The 16,392-nt window shown below is 41.1% G+C and overlaps 1 protein-coding gene and 1 pseudogene across 1 annotated transcript in view; both read left to right on the top strand.

Annotated features, from left to right (window-relative positions):
* Positions 1-8,295, top strand: part of KLHL36 (kelch like family member 36) — a 25,966-nt gene extending 17,671 nt beyond the window's left edge. The window contains 1 exon segment of the mRNA XM_078149402.1: positions 1,983-8,295. Coding sequence (XP_078005528.1) covers positions 1,983-2,538 — 556 coding nt within the window. The 3' untranslated portion in view covers positions 2,539-8,295.
* LOC110210498 (transcription factor E2F6-like) lies at positions 8,105-16,392 on the top strand (annotated as a pseudogene).

The raw sequence follows: 16,392 nt of genomic DNA, 5'->3' as shown, positions 1-16,392 counted from the left end.
ATGCTTAATAAATCCTGGTTCCCTTCTGCCCTCACCCTTACCTCCCCTTCTCATAAGGATTTTGTGAGGATCAAATAAAATCACATATGTGCAGGCACTTTTAAGCTAAGTTCGTTAAAAATCTAAGTGGGATGATAGGGAAGGTGATTATCATACCCCAGGAGAATGGCAACATTGTGCCCTGCCCTCCCCCCATCCCCCAAGCCCCAGCTCTGTTGTCTCTGACTGGAAGCAATGCATAAGAGAATATTCCATTTTTAAATGGCCAGACTAATTTATTATGAATAATTAATAATCAGTTCACAGAGGGTGAATGAATGAAGGAGTAAATGAAAGCACTTACTCTGCACCAAGCACTATTCTAATTACTGGGATACAAATGCAAAAGCATAACCGTGGAGTTTACATTCTGATAGGTAGAGATGGCCCATTTAAGGGAGTGGTGGCCTGGATAATTCCTTACACTTTAGGAAGGGTTTTCACCTGCTTGCTGTCATTCGAGTTTCATATAACCCCAGGTATGGTGAGAAGGAGCTGTCTTCTCCACTTACCCATGGGGAAACTGACAGTCACAGAGGTGAAGGTGATTTGCCCAAAGTGACATAACCGTTGAGTAACAGACACGTCCTGGCTAAATGCTCCTTCCTCTACGTCCTTTTGGCAGCTTCTCTACCACAAATAAGAGTGCCATCCATTCCTTCCCCAGTGATCTAACATGACACAGTTAAGTCCAAATTGGGGTGTACCCTACTAAACATATTTTAGAGAGGTGGTTATTTTTAAAGAAATCACTTGACCCCTAAACTTGTTGGTGGATCAAATAGTTATTGACAATCTGCTGTGTGCACAGCATTGTTCAGCTCAATGGGTGGATAAAAAGACGCCATGCATTCTGACTTCACTCTCTCTGGCTGTGGTACCATCCTTTACTATATCATATATGTGTTACCAAATACTGGCAGCTAAGAACTAGGTGGCTCAATGGATAGAGCACTGGTCCTAAAATCAGGAAGACCTGAGTTCAAATCTGGCCTGAGACACTTACTAGCAATGTGACCCTGGGCAAGTCACTTAACCCTGTTTGCCTTAATCTACTGGAGAAGGAAATGACAAATCACTCCAGTGTCTTTGCAAAGAAAATCCCTTGGACAGCATGGTCATGAAAAGTCAGACATAACTGAATGACTAAAAAACAATATTTGTTACCATCGTGTAATCTTTGACTTTCTTCTCATTTCCAATCAGTTACCAAGTCCTGTCAATTCTGTCTCCACTGTATGCACTATCCCCTCATCTTTATTTCTGCCACCACTCCCTTTGTACAGCCTCTCATTACTCCCACCTAGAATAAATGACTGAAATACACACTGAAACTCACAGCCACCAATAATAGCTATTAGCAATAGTAGCTTACTTATTTATACGGATTTAGGATTTACAAAGTATTTTCCATTCATTACATTATGATTATATAATTATATATACATATGTAATTATCTAATTATCTCATAATAACCCATTCAGGTGGATAATGCAATTATCATCAACTATAACAAAAGAGGAAACTGAGGCTTAGTGATATAATGAAATGAGCTACAGTGTTACATAATGGATTTAGAGTCAGGCTTTGGGCTCAGATCTTGCTAAAATTTCAACTATTTCCTATCTGCATGACCGGGGTGAAGTTATTTAATCTCTCTGTGTCTTAACTTCCTCATCTATAAAGTGGACTAAATTATTTCCAAGTGCTTTAAATTTCCTGATTTGCTCATAGTCATACTCATATAAGTGAAAGGGATGGGATTTGACTTGGTAACTGGAAATGAAAGGAAATGTCAAAGATAACCTCAAGGTAACTAATATAGGAGATAGTAAATGATCGTCACCTGATTCCAAGTCTGGTGTGTTTTCCATTCTGGTGTAGAATCGATGCTAAGAGTGCAATAGACAAGATATTGACCTTAGCTTCTCTCTGTTTCTAGATTTACATATGGCCATGCTGGCACCATCTATAAGGACTTTGTTTATATCTCTGGAGGTCACGATTACCAAATTGGCCCTTATCGGAAAAATCTCCTCTGCTATGACCACCGTACAGACGTGTGGGAAGAGAAGAGGCCCATGATCACGGCCCGCGGTTGGCACAGTATGTGCAGCTTGGAAGACAGCATCTACTCTATTGGAGGCAGCGATGACAATATCGAATCCATGGAGCGCTTTGACATCCTGAGTGTGGAATCCTATAGCCCCCAGTGTAACCAGTGGACACGAGTGTCTCCTCTGCTGCAGGCCAACAGTGAGTCTGGTGTGGCCGTGTGGGAAGGAAAGATTTACATCCTAGGGGGCTACAGCTGGGAAAACACCACCTTCTCCAAAACGGTCCAGGTTTATGACCGTGAGAAGAACAAGTGGTGCAAAGGGACCGACCTCCCAAAAGCCATTGCTGGAGTATCTGCCTGTGTTTGTGCCCTGAAGCCCAGACCAGAAGATAAAAAGAAAAAAACTAAAACTAAGAGGCATCAGGATCGAGGGCGATGACTGAGCTGGGATGGTCCTACTCCTTATCAAGTCATCTTCAAGAATGGCTTCTTTAATGACAAACTTTTTTTTTCAGCACTTTGGGGACAGAAGTACAGATGCTAAGACATCTGGAACTTGGGCAAAATCTTCTGGCACAATTTAGTGAGTTACAAGAGAGAAAAGTGCTATTCCAGTTTAAGTTAGAAATGCATATTAGGTAACATTTAGCTACGATTTATTACTTTTGTGTTTCTGGTTTATTCTATAACAATGAATAATACTTTTTCAAAGATCTATGTAATGTAGCTTATTATTTTGCAGAATAAATAAACAGAGTAGGAGCAGTAAGATCATAGGTCTGGAAGGTTCCCCTAAAGGTCATCTATAATCCCCATTTTACCAATGAGGAAACTGAGGCCCAGAGAGAGAGAGGTGGTGACCCCCCCCATCTTCACATAGCATCTTAGTGGCCAATCTGACACCAGCCCTCTACTTGCTGCCTTTCAGTCTAGATACTCACCTGGCCTGGTTTCTTCTAGAGGAATTGCCCTATAGTGAAACGTTATAGACAACAAAACCATAGGAGTAACATTGTTGTTAGTGACCCTACCACACTATGCCTTATAGGTTCTTAATGCAGTTGGATAATATTAAGACTATCGAGCAGCCAGTATGTATTAGCAATCACGACTTTCAAAAGCCATCGCCTCAGACTCTAAAGTGGTAATAGGGAGTCATTTGAAAAACAAACACAAAATCCAAACAGGTGTGATGAATAGATGAAGCCCTCTCTTTATATGTTCATGCATCAACTTCGTTTCTAATGCATTGAGTTAACATAACCTACATTCCTTTCTCTGAAAACTTTGGTAAATGTCACAAGCAACCTTATTTTTTCATACATACACTGGTCTTGAAGGACTGACCAGAGATTCTGATGAATACTTAGCACCTCCTGTAGGGAAGCGTAACTGGTTTATGTCAGTTACTGGCTCTGACATCATTCATCTTTGCAGCCATGGACAGGTCATGTAACTTCTCTGGGCCCTCAGTTACATCTTTAACATGAGGAGGTCGGGCTAGATGATCTCCAAAGACCTTTCCAGCTGAAATAAATCTATGATTTTACAATTCCATATAAACTGCTACTAAATGTTACATGATCCATCCCTCTCAGGTCAATTTTCCTCATAGGGGTTAGTATAAAATATCCAAGAATTTTTGATAACTTTTAGAAATGGCTGATGCCCTGATGCCAAGGGCCCAAGTAAGAGAGGAAAGAGGATGTAGTAATTCTTGAAAGACCTCAGGTTGCCTGGGATAAGAAAAGTCATGATTTAAAAAAAAAAAGAATTATTATTGCTACCAAAACATGGTAACAAAAGGCTTGAAAGGCAACATAGAATATTAGATAGAGTACTGGCCTAGGGGCAGGAAGACTTGGATTCAAATCCAGCCTCTGACACATATTGGCTGTGTGAGTCACTTAACTAAGTAGTGCCCCCAGCCAGTTCTCTAAGCTTATAAGTTACAAAGCAGTTCAGAGCTTCCCATGAAATCGCAAATCTGATTTTTAAAAAAAAGGGGGGGGGACAGCTAGGTGGTGTGGTGGATAGAGCACTAGCCCTGGAGTCAGGAGGATTGGAATTCAAATTTGGCCTCAGACACTTAATAATTGTGTGACCCTGGACAAGTCACTTAACCCCAATTGCCTAAAAAAAATTTTTTTAAAGAAGAAAAATCTTAATTTATTTCCTTTTAATTATGCTTTTCTGTTACTTCCCTCTTTAGCTCTAAAAAAAATACAAATTAGGGCTTGTGCTGTAGCTTCGTGTACTGTAAAATCTATTTTAGGCACCTCTTTCTGTTGAGTCCAGTGGTATTGACAAGAGGAGCCTGGTACTCAGTGGTAGCCTACAGTACATGATTCTGCTGCTCTCTACTGGTCAATTGTGATTTAGCAGCTTTTAAAAACAGCTATGCAGGCCCCTTTCTTCCTATAAAAAGGCCTGATGGTGCTAACACTGGACTTCCAGCCTGGGTCAAAATGGATCAGCATTCTCACGATCTTCCCTAGAGCGCTGCTGACTCCTCAGCAGCATAATTATCGAGCACAGTGCCTGGCACATCATAAGCACTACAGAAATGCTCATCCCCTCCCCTTCCCTTCTCTTCTACACTCAATATCTCACCCTCAGTCATGTTCAAGTATCGTAACCATTGCGGTGACTTTTTGTACCTTACTAAGTCTCAAGGGTGGGGAGGAAGGCCGTAGGTTTGGGATCTGTGAATGACTGTGGAAACTGGGAGATAATCTGGCTTCATCCTGCTCTCAGATTTGTGTGTGAGCGGTGAAAGCTGTCTATCCCTTTGAAATACAGAAAGGTTATGGCAGCCTTCCTAGCTATTTCCAGATGACCCTATAATAACTAGGTATATTATTTAGAATAAAGGTGACATATATTAGTTAGCCTTGGTCGTGAACTCTCGATTTGGGGCTATTATGACTTTAGCCTAATATCTTGCAGCACCTTCCTTGACAGTATTAAGGCATGCTTTATTTGGTTTTGGGTTTTGTTTTTTGAAGTTCCCTTCTATTAAACCACTTGGGTTGAATTTTTCCTTTTAAAATACAAATTCAAAGTCTACTTTGCAGCATTTCTGAATACTGCAGCTCTGTATTAACTAGAACATACGAAGCTTCAAATATATGTCGGATTTGGAGAATAGGTAGCATATATGCATATTCTGAAAAATCTTGGCAACTTCATGTTAACAAATATTCCCCACCAGACTCATCTCCTTGGAAATTGCCACCTCTAAGGAAAGACAGTATTTTTCAGTCACATTCTTGAAAAGTCAACTCTTATCACTACTTTGACTTTGAAAACAAGTGGATCCTTTGTGGATTTTTAAAATGATTATATTTTATCTTACTTTGTTTTCAAAGGTCCTGCAATGTAACTTAGTGTCAGATATGCATTCAAAGTCCATGTTCAAATATAAGTTTTGGGTCAATAAGTTAATATATTAAAGACCTTTGATTTATAATTCTCAGGGTGGGGCATCCCTCCACCACTGAAGATTGGACTCCGTGATTTACAGTCTTAGAGAGGTGACTAAGACTTAAATGCAGTGGTATATTGGGGAAAAGCCTGGAGAACTTTTTCTGTCTCCAAGCTTAAAAAAATGTTTTTTTAAATCCATTTCATCAGGTTAGAGTGGTTCTAAAAGCAATCATAGTATTTAGAGCTAAAAGGACCTTGGAGATCATTTAATCCCAAAATGCTAGCTGCTATTTTGATTGGTCTATAAAGTATAGACCCCAGTGTTGTCTGGTCCAAAAGTAATACTAAATATTCAGGATGTAGGGTAAGCCATGGGTGTTATTTTATGACCCTCAACCAAAGAGTTGACTCCAATTTGTGAACCTTTCATGAACCTAAACAAGTTGAGATCTTAGAAAACAGCCTTATTAGATGATTCCAATATTTGGCAGGAACCCAAACCTCACAGTTGTGTGAATGTTCAATTCTACAAGCCAGGACTGACAAAAGATGCTTTCAGAGCACAGAGTTTGATTCAATTTAATTCAACAAGACTCATTGCGAACTCATGACTTTCTTAAGAGCAGACCTTATGAGCAGCATTGCTTATGAGATCTGGGGCTGGCATGCTTGCCAAATGAGGATGTGTGATTTAGTGAGGGGCAATGCAACCTAGCTGTGGGAGCATTACATATGGCAGCAAAAGCCTTTGAATTTCAATTCATGTTCTGCTACCCATATGATCCTGGGCAAATTATTGAATACTGATGAGCATCAATTTCTTTTTGCTGTTGTTGTTTAGTATTTTTTTCCCACAGTTACATGTAAAAACAATTTTTAACATTTGTTTTTAATTTGAGTTTCAAATTCTCTCCCTCCCTTTCCAAGCAATTCAATATAGGTTGTACATGTGTGGTTATGAGTATCAGTTTCTTCCATTGTAAGATGGTGCAGAGGGGTGCAGGATTGTGGCATGAACTAGAATGACTCCAAGGTCTCTTTCATCTCTAGATCCTATGATCCATATAGAGTGACACCTCAGTGACAGTTCAGAACTTTCTGAGAAATGACTCTTCCAATCTGGTAGGATTCACTGTGATCTTGCTATTAAGGTATATATACAGGCTCTCGTATTTCATTATGACCATCAGTAGCACAGGGGTTTATCCAATACATGCTAGAGCAGCACCTTAAAAGCCCTTCGCTCTTCTAACTTCTCAGCTCTATTTTGAGGACGTGGACCCAGTTTTGAGATATAGTCACAGCTATTTAGATGCAGTGATTGACTGTTTAATAAATCTCACCAAGTTCAATCATGAATGTCCATGGATAGAGATGGTGCAGTTGGGCTTTGTTTTTCTGTTCTTTTTTTTTGCTGGGGTGCAGATTATCCATACATTACACCAGCAGAAATTCCTGTGTTGTAGGAAATACTCATGATCACACAAGTAGCTAAGATGCCAGAGCACAAAGTGTGTGTCTGCCCAGCAGGTTTTAGAATTTTTGAAATGTTTTGATACTTTTGTATAACACACCTTTTGCTAATACCTTGCCTCTAGATTGCCTGCTGAGTTCTCCCCTGGAATGCTGCTCAGCATTGAGGACCCTTTGAGCCCTGCCTGGAGCCCGCTGTCTAGTGGTTTGTTCCCTGGCTCTAATTATTGTGGTGTGATGCAGCCTGCCCATGATGCCAGATGGGGCAAAGTGCATGATTACATTAGGGGCCTGACCCTGGCAATTCGGTTTTGTAATGCTGCTTACTTGTATGGCCATTGACAATTTGCCAAGAGGACTTTTTATACTACCGTAAAATGTTATTATGTCGAGAAGTTTGTTTCTTTAAACTACTTCCTCAGTACCTCCCCAGCACCCAGCTCAGTGCCTCGAGCACGTTGGGCACTGGGTAAACATTCATGGCTCAATTGATTGGCGTATCACGTTTCTTATATATGTTTACCTCTCTAGGTAGGATCTGACTTTTTGTGAACGGGCATAGTCTTACCCATCTACTTACATACGTTTTTTTTTCTCAGTCTCAATAATGTGAAAATAAAAGTTATGAAATTAAAACTTGCTTGCACTTCACAGACTCATTGTCTATATCTTTAGGTTTAAAAATGTTCATTTCTTTGGGGTTTTTTGGGGGGGTTGTTGTTTTTTAAACAGGGTTAGGATGGAGGGCTTGAGGTGGCCCTAGTCTCTCAAGTTATTGCTCGTAGGAGGGGCTCTCTGTGAATGGTTGCAAGAACATAAAGTCTTAGAGGGGAGAGGAAGAGGGCCATGCTGGAGGTGGACCAACTTGGTTTGTTGTAGAATGAACAACAGAAAGAGATGTCTTGAATATTTGAAAGTTACTACACACTTAGGTTCTAATTTCTGTTAATAGTGGAAGCAATGGTATGGATGCTGTTTGTACTGAATGAGATGCTAATCTCTTCTTCTACCACTTACTTCCCTGACATTTTTTAGGATATTGAGTGGTTAGGTAAGTCTTCGGAGTTGTGTTGGTCCATAAGTGACAAATCTGGTGGTGAGGGATGGGTAAGGGGGGAGGGGAAGCTGTGGTTTCAAAAATCATGTTTGTATTTGTATTTTTTTTCTTTTAACACACTTGCAGCTCTCTGCATTTTACCTCTCTTTGTTTGGATTAATTTCCCGCATGTTGCTGTATTTTCTTTGTAGCTAACTATATAACAAGGTATTAAATACTTGAAGCACATTAAAATCACTTGCCTGTTAGAACATGTTTTTTTTTTTCCAACAGTATCCTCATTTTGTGTGTTGACTATCACACTCTTTCACCCTGTCAGAGGGGAGTATTTAAAAAAAGGAATCCTTGCGTGTTTAGATCAGGTAGATTTTCTGTATTACCTGGATTACTAATGTTGATGAGTATCTCTATAGAGGGTAGAGTTGACCAGTTTAATAAGCCAATGCTTGGTCCTTTTGCTCCCTTTTTTATTCTAGGAAGAGGTAGAGCTGAATCTTTCCTAGCTCTTACCTACCTTCTCCATGGGGGTTGTTTCAGGGCAAGAGTAGTTATTGTGTTCATCCTTCATCCCCGAAGAGGACCATGACATCAGGGAGATGATGACTTGACTTGCAATTGACTGATTTGAGTGAGGGAGGACTGTGCAAGGTCACCAGCCTCATTTTCTCCTCCAGCGCCATTTGGGTCCAGTGGGCCAGATATTCATCAGGACGACTGGAGCTGGCCCAGGATGCAGTGGGAGACCCTGGCCTTTTTAAGCTAAGGTCTTCTCAGGTTCTCACTTTGAGTGAGGTAAAGCCCATTCAGTGAATAGGCCTCTTTAAAAAGTGAGTCAAAGGATGGCCCCTTTAATAAATAAAAAAAAAATCAAACTGGGAGGGGAAGATGCTCAGTGTTGCTGGCCAAAAGAGAAATAGTTACTATTTATATTCACTCTGAGCAAGGAGGGCCCAAAAAATAACCATTAAGTGGTGCTTGGGCAGGGACCTGTTGTTGTCCAATTTCTGTGCTCCTGAATGAATTGGGTTTAAGGCTTGGTCTTTGAGAGAGAAATCCAGCCAGGAAACCCCAGAGGGGTGAGGGAGAGGGAGAGGGAGAAGAATAGGGTCATTAAGCTGCTAAAAGATGTTCAAAAAAAAAATCTTAGCTCTCCAAGCTGTACAAAAACAGGTGGCACGTGGATTGGGCTGTTGACCTGCACTTTGCTCATCCCTAGTTTAGGATGTGAATTTTCTTGGGTTAAACCCTTTCCTCTCCAGTTAGCTTGACTTTACCCTAGGAGCAGTTTAATAGTCTTCAGGCCCCTTGCTTTCTTTCTCCTGTTGTATTATGGAGTTTATCATCGGAAGGAAAGTTATTAATACAATCGCAATAGCTCAGGGCCCCTAGTTAAGAACATTCCTTAAGATTCACAGAAGTTTGGTTCTTTGTCCTGATTAAAATTTTGCATTTCCAACTAATGCTTGACTTCCTCTCTGGCCCCTTTCTCAGCATGGGCCAAGTAAGTATACAACAAAAGCCCTCATGCTCACCCCAGGTTTCTTTGTACTTGAAGCAAAATAAAGATTTAAGAAAGGCTTAGACAAAAGAAGGGAAAAGAGTGTTTAGCAGTACCTGTTACTGGACTGGCACAGGAAAGGAAAGGAGGGGAAAGATGCAACCTTTGAGAACTTCCTTTAGTCCCAGAAGAGACAATTACACCCTCCTTTTAAGGCCAATTTCTGGATTCCAAGGTTGCCTGTGGGAACCCAATAGCAGCTCTCTCTGTCTCTCTGTCTCTCTGTCTCTCTCTCTCTCTCTCTCTCTCTCTCTCTCTCTCTGTCTCCTCTCTCTCTCTCTCTCTCTCTCTCTCTCTCTCTCTCTCTCTCTCCTCTCTCTCTCTCTCTCTCTCTCTCTCTCTCTCCTCCTCCTCCTCCTCCTCCTCCTCCTCCCATTTCTCCCTCCTTTTCCTCCCTTAATTGATTGCCCCATTCCACTGTTGAGCCTCTTTACTTCAGTTTGTTAAACCTCAGGTAGGATACCTCCTCCCCAACTATCACTACTCCTCAGTTAATATAATCTCCATTCCTTCCTCTTAGGCTGCTCTCCTTCACTTTTGTCTTCCAAACTCCCACGTGTGCCTCAATTCAGCCTTCCAGGTCAAAGACTGAGATAGTCCTAATCACTCCCAGTGATGAAAGGGAATGCTTGTCCCTCTGAACAACAAATCCCAGAATGGAAGTCAGTTCTCAAACCCCTATTATATTACTGTTCAGTGTTCTGTTATGTTGGGATACTGAGCTTCAGAATTTGTTTGTTTGCATGTACATGTGTTTCTAATTAATATTTTCTGTTAGAAATTTCACTCAAGGGGCAGCTAGGTGGCACAGTGGATAGAGCACCGGCCCCGATGTCAGGTGGACCTGAGTTCAAATCCAGCCTCAGACCAAATATGTGATACTTACTAGCTGTGTGACTCTGTGCAAGTCACTTAACCCCAATTGCCTAAAAAAAAAAGAAAGAAATTTCACTCAAAACCTTGATTGCAGTTCTAATTCCATGAGCCTGAAAAAATAAAAGCATGTGCTTAAATGCTTAGACAAAGGTGATTAGATTTGGGAAGAAAAGAATTCAGCATAATAACACTTATGACCTCTGGTTTCTTAGGATGGGGCAGCAGTGGCAGAGTGAAAAAAGTACAGAATTTGGAGTCAGAATTGAAGATCTGCCTCTGCCATTTTTAATTCTGTTACCCTCAGCAAGTCACCTACTTCTCTGTTAGTTTTTGCATCCATAAAAGGGAGATTGTACTCTCTTAAAAGGTTAAATACTATGAGGAGTAGTATTTATACTACCAGTTTTCGGGGCATATTTACAGGCTGTTGTAAAGGGGAAAAGCCTTAGAGTCTTCTACAATTGGGAATTAGTTTTATTCTCATAAACTTTAAAACATTCTCCAGGAACTTGTTCATCTCATTTGTGGCTAATGCTTTCTTGCCTTATTCTCACAGATATATAAAAACATTTTAATACTTCAAAGAACAGTGAATTCATCAACGTAGGTAGTCAATCTAAAAGCAGAAATTATAGCCCTTCTATGATGTGGTAAATAGGGTTGGTGAGTTGCTGAGCCTGAAAATTTCATCAGCCTACAGCCCACCTAGTTCTGAGCCTCTATTAGCCAAGCTGTCCTGGTCCTCAAATAACAGACCCATCAGATAGTTATGGTGGCATTACCTGTGGTTGTGCTTTGAGCACTATGGAGTGTTCAATTACTATAACTGTTTGCATTTTTATAAATTGTATGATTACATAGCATCTTGCATTATTTAATTTGAGCCATTCCATCACTGAATTGGAGTCAAAGAAGCTGGGTGTGAATCTCAAGTACTATCTTTGTGGCTTTGGGTAAGCCATTCATCTCTCTGGGCTTTGCTTTCCCCATCCGTATCATGAGCAGGTTAGACTAGATGACCTCAAATGTCCTTTCTAGCTGTTGTTCATCCTTTGTTTTCAAAGAGGACCACTGACGTCGTAGGTGATATCTTGATTTTTTGGGTGAATTGGATTTAAGTGAGGCAGTGTTGGGAAAAGTTGTCAGGCTCATTCTCTCTTCCCAAGTCATTGAAGTTCAGTGGCAAGACAAAAATCAAGATGACTGGTGATGGCTCACAGATGACCTTGCTCTCTTTGATGTTTGATCAAGTTCTAAGTGCTCCATAGCACCTGCTTCAGCTGCCTTTGACCACTGGAACAAATTGTTCTCATCTACCCATTCTTCCAAGGGTAAACATCCTCCAACTCACCAATGGGTTTGAGGTCTGTTGGTTGTCCTCAGCCTGATTTGGCCCCTATCTGCCTCCTTTCCAGCCCTGAGTATATGATAAATATTATTGTCTCCACTTTGCCAATGATAAAGCTGAAATTCAGGGAAATGACCTGTCATTCAGGGAGTCCAGGAGAACTGGGTACCATGCCCTGGGAAGCAGGGTCGGGAACGGCTCTAGCTTAAACCTGGCAGGCAAACCCGGGACACCTCAGGCTCAACTTAGCCTGTCTAAGATAACGTCTGGAGCCTAGGCCTGAGACTGGACACCACTGTAGACACTGAGGCCTACCAGAGGAAGCTGGAATCCATGAGTGGAATCCCTCAGCTGCCGGTCCACATAGACAGCCTGCTGATGCACTGGGTGGCAAAACCTCATTTATGGTGTATCTTTGGTTTATTTAACTTGTAAATTTATGGAGCTCATCAGATTTGCCCCTTGTGGAGTACTTGATTCAAATGAAGTTGCAACAACATTGGGAGTACAGAAAGGAAGAGTATATGACACCCTCAATGTATTAGATGGAATTGATCTCATTCAAAAAAGATCTAAGAGGGGCAGCTAGGTGGCACAGTGGATAGAGCACCGGCCCTGAAGTCAGGAAGGCCTGAGTTCAAATCCAGCCTCAAATCAAACACTTGACACTTACTAGCTGTGTGACCCTGGGCAAGTCACTTAACCCCAATTGCCTTATAAAAAACATTGGGGGGTGGAGCCAAGATGGTGTAGTGAAAGCATTGACTTGCTTGAGCTCTCCCCCAAACCCCTCCAAATACCTATAAAAAATGGCTAAAGCAGCAGAACCCACAAAAAGACAGAGTGAAACAAATTTCCAGCCCACTACAACCTGGGTGGTTGATCAGAAAGGTATATCGCTCCAGGCGGGAAGAAGAGCACAGTGTGGTGTGGGCACACCAGCCACAGCAAACCTGGAGCAGGCCTCAGAGGACTGAATCACAGGCAGCTGTGGCAGCATCTAGACTTCTCAACCCAGGAACGCCAAAGACAACTTAGAAGGTCAGTGGGAAAAGTCTGTTTCTGCGGTGAGAGAGGAGCTAGGTCTCAGAGCCAGTTCCAGAGCACAGATCGAGGAGTGCTGCCCCGGGTCAGTGTCTGCCTCCTGAGCTTCTGGCCCACAGACTGAGGGGAAATCGAGTGGCTAATCAGAGGGGGATTGCAGAGATCTCTTTGCCAGTGCTGAGGCAGGAATCTCTTGCTTTGTCTGTGCTTAGATCTGGGTCACAGTTCTGGGTGGCAGTCCTGGGGCGAGGAGGAATGCTGGCGTGGTGGAGCTTGTAGTGGCTGTGGAGGAAATCTTCCACACAGTTCCAAGACAGAAAAGAGAGCTTTGGTCACTTATAGACCAGAGCACAGGCCAGGAAATGAGTAAACACCTCACCCCTTATCATACCACCTTGAAAGAACTGAAAATTTACAGGTCCCTAGAAGTATCCCTGAAAACAGCTGCACAAACCCCCAAAGCTTTGGGACAGTACATTCTCCACATTGGAAGCAGACTCTTACCTTAACAAAGAGTTTATAACTCAAGTAATTGGCTGGGATCATGAGCAAACCTCGCAAGCAGTGTCAGACCACAGAATCTTTTTTTGGTAACAAAGAAGATCAAAATATGCAACCAGAAGAAGACAACAAAGTCAGAGCTCCTACATCTAAAGCCTCCAAGAAAAATATGAATCAGTCCCAGGACTTGGAAGAGCTCAAAAAGGATTTTGAGAAGCAAGTAAGAGAGTAGAGGAAAAACTGGGAAGAGAAATGAGAGTGATGCAAGAAAATCATGAAAAACAAGTCAACAGCTTGCTAAAGGAGACCCAAAAAATACTGAAGAAAATAACACCTTAAAAAATAGCCTAACCCAAATGGCAAAAGAGGTCCAAAAAGCCAATGAGGAGAAGAATGCCCTAAAAAGCAAAATTGGCCAAATGGAAAAGGAAGTCCAAAAGCTTACTGAAGAAAATACTTCCTTAAAAATTAGAATAGAGCAATTGGAAGCTAGTGACTTTATGAGAAATCAAGACACTGTAAAACAAATCCAAAAGAATGAAAAATTAGAAAACAATGTGAAATATCTCATTGGAAAAACAACTGACCTGGAAAATAGATCCAGGAGAGAGAATTTAAAAATTATTGGACTATCTGAAAGCCATGATCAAAAAAAAGAGCCTAGACATCATCTTTCAAGAAATTATCAAGGAAAACTGCCCTGATATTTAGAACCAGAGGGCAAAATAGAAATTGAAAGAATCCACCAGTCTCCTCCTGAAAGAGATCCCCAAAGGAAAACTCCTAGGAATATTGTAGCCAAATTCCAGAGTTCCCAGGTCAAGGAGAAAATATTACAAGCAGCCAGAAAGAAACAATTCAAGTACTGTGGAAACACAATCAGGATAACACAAGATTTAGCAGCTTCTACATTAAGGACCAGAGGGCATGGAATATAATATTCTGGAGGGCAAAGGAGATAGGATTACAACCAAGAATCACCTACCCAGCAAAACTGAGTATAATCCTTCAGGGGAAAAAATGGTCATTCAGTGAAATAGAGGACTTTCAAGCATTCTTGATGAAAAGACCAGAGCTGAATAGAAAATTTGACTTTCAAATACAAGACTCAAGTGGAACATGAAGAGGTAAACAGGAAAGAGAAATCATAAGAGACTTATTAAGGTTGAACTGTTTACATTCCTGCATGGAAAGATGATATTTATAACTCATGGGACCTTCGTCAGTATTAGAGTTGGAGGGAAAAAATTATATATATGTAGATAGATAGATAGATAGATAGATAGATAGATAGATAGATAGATAGATAGATAGATAGATAGAGGGCACAGGATTAGCTGAAGTCGAAGGGGTCATATGTGGAGAATAAAATTAAGAGGTTAGAGAGGATTGTACTGGGAGAAGGAGAAAGGGAGAAGTAGAATGAATGGGGTAAATTATCCCACAAAAAAACAGAAAAGAAAAGGCTCTTACAGTGGAGGAAAAACAGGGGAAGGTGAGAGGGAATGAGTGAATCCTATTCTCATAGGATTTGGCTTAAGGAGGGAATAGCATACACACTCAATTGGGTATGGAAATCTTACCCTACAGGAAAATAGGGGGAGAAGGGGACAAGAGAGCAGGGGAATGATAGAGAGGAGGGCAGATTGAGAAAGGGGGTAATCAGAAGCAAACACTTCTGAGGAGGGACAGGGTCAAAAGAAAGAATAGAAAAATTGGGGAGGGTGGGATAGGATTAAGGGAAATAGAGTTAGTTTTTCACAACAGGACTACTATAGAAGTGTTTTGCGTAACTGCACGTGTATAACCTATATTGAGTTGCTTGCCTTTTCAATGATGGTGGATGGGGAGGGAGGAAGGGAGAAAATTTGGACCCCAAAATTTTAAAAACACATGTTTAAAAAAAATTTTCACATGCAACTGGGAAATAAGAAATATAAGAAATTGGGTACAGAAATCTATCCTGCCCTACAGGAAAATAGAAGGGGAAGGGAATAAGAGAAGAGGGGGAGAGATAAAAGGGAGAGCAGACGAGGGGAAGGGATATTCAGAATGCATGCCATCTTGGGGTGAAGGCGGGGGGAGTTGGGGTGAAAATTTGGAAATCAAAATCTTGTACAAGTGAATGTTGAAAACTGAAAATAAATAATTTTAAAAATATCTAAGAACCGTATTCAATGGATTGGATCTGATCTTAGTGGTATTAGATAAAAAGTGCCCCAACAAAAGAAGATGAGGAGGGGCAGCTAGATGGTGCTGTGGATAGAACTCTGGCCTTGAAGTCAGGAGGATGTGAGTTCAAATCTAGCCTCAGACACTTGACACTTCCTAGCTGTATGACCCTGGGCAAATCACTTAACCCCAACTGCCTTAAAAAAAAAAGATCTAAGAACCATATTCAATGGATTGGATCTGATCTTGGTGGTATTAGATCAAAAGTACCCCAACAAAAGAAGATGAGGAGGGGCAGAAAGGTGGTGCAGTGGATAGAGCTCTGGCCTTGAAGTCAGGAGGGCTTGAGTTCAAATCTAGCCTCAGACACTTGACACTTACTAGCTGTGTGACCCTAGGCAAGTCTCTTAGCCCCTATTGCCTCACCCACCAAAAAAAAAAAAAGAAGATGAGGGATGAACTTAGTGACTTAACAGCAATAGAAAAGGCTTTGAGTGAGTTAATTAAGGATTATGCTCAGCAATTGTTTGAACTAACAGATAACAAAGAAAATAGTATTCAAGTTTTCCATGAACAGATTGTCAAGACTTCAGAAGAAACCAAATTAGAAGTGCCAACTCCTAAAGAAGACTGTATAAGAATACCTATAAGGAGCACAAAGGGTGCTTGGTGTTTATTTGTGTGAAATGGAACAAGATAACATAAGTACCAAAAAATTTGAAAAAATGAGCCCTACTTTATCTGGAAGTAAGTCTGCAGTTCATCCTGATCAAGAAGGAAATCTACAGCTGAGGGAATCAAGTGAAAAAACAACCTGAATTGTCTTGAACATTAA

This window comes from Phascolarctos cinereus, unplaced genomic scaffold, assembly GCF_003287225.1.
Source record: "Phascolarctos cinereus isolate Bilbo 61053 unplaced genomic scaffold, phaCin_HiC Scaffold_2;HRSCAF=192, whole genome shotgun sequence".
Classification (NCBI taxonomy): domain Eukaryota; kingdom Metazoa; phylum Chordata; class Mammalia; order Diprotodontia; family Phascolarctidae; genus Phascolarctos; species Phascolarctos cinereus.
Note: the sequence above shows the minus strand (reverse complement) of the source record. Positions and strands in the feature narration are given on the sequence as shown.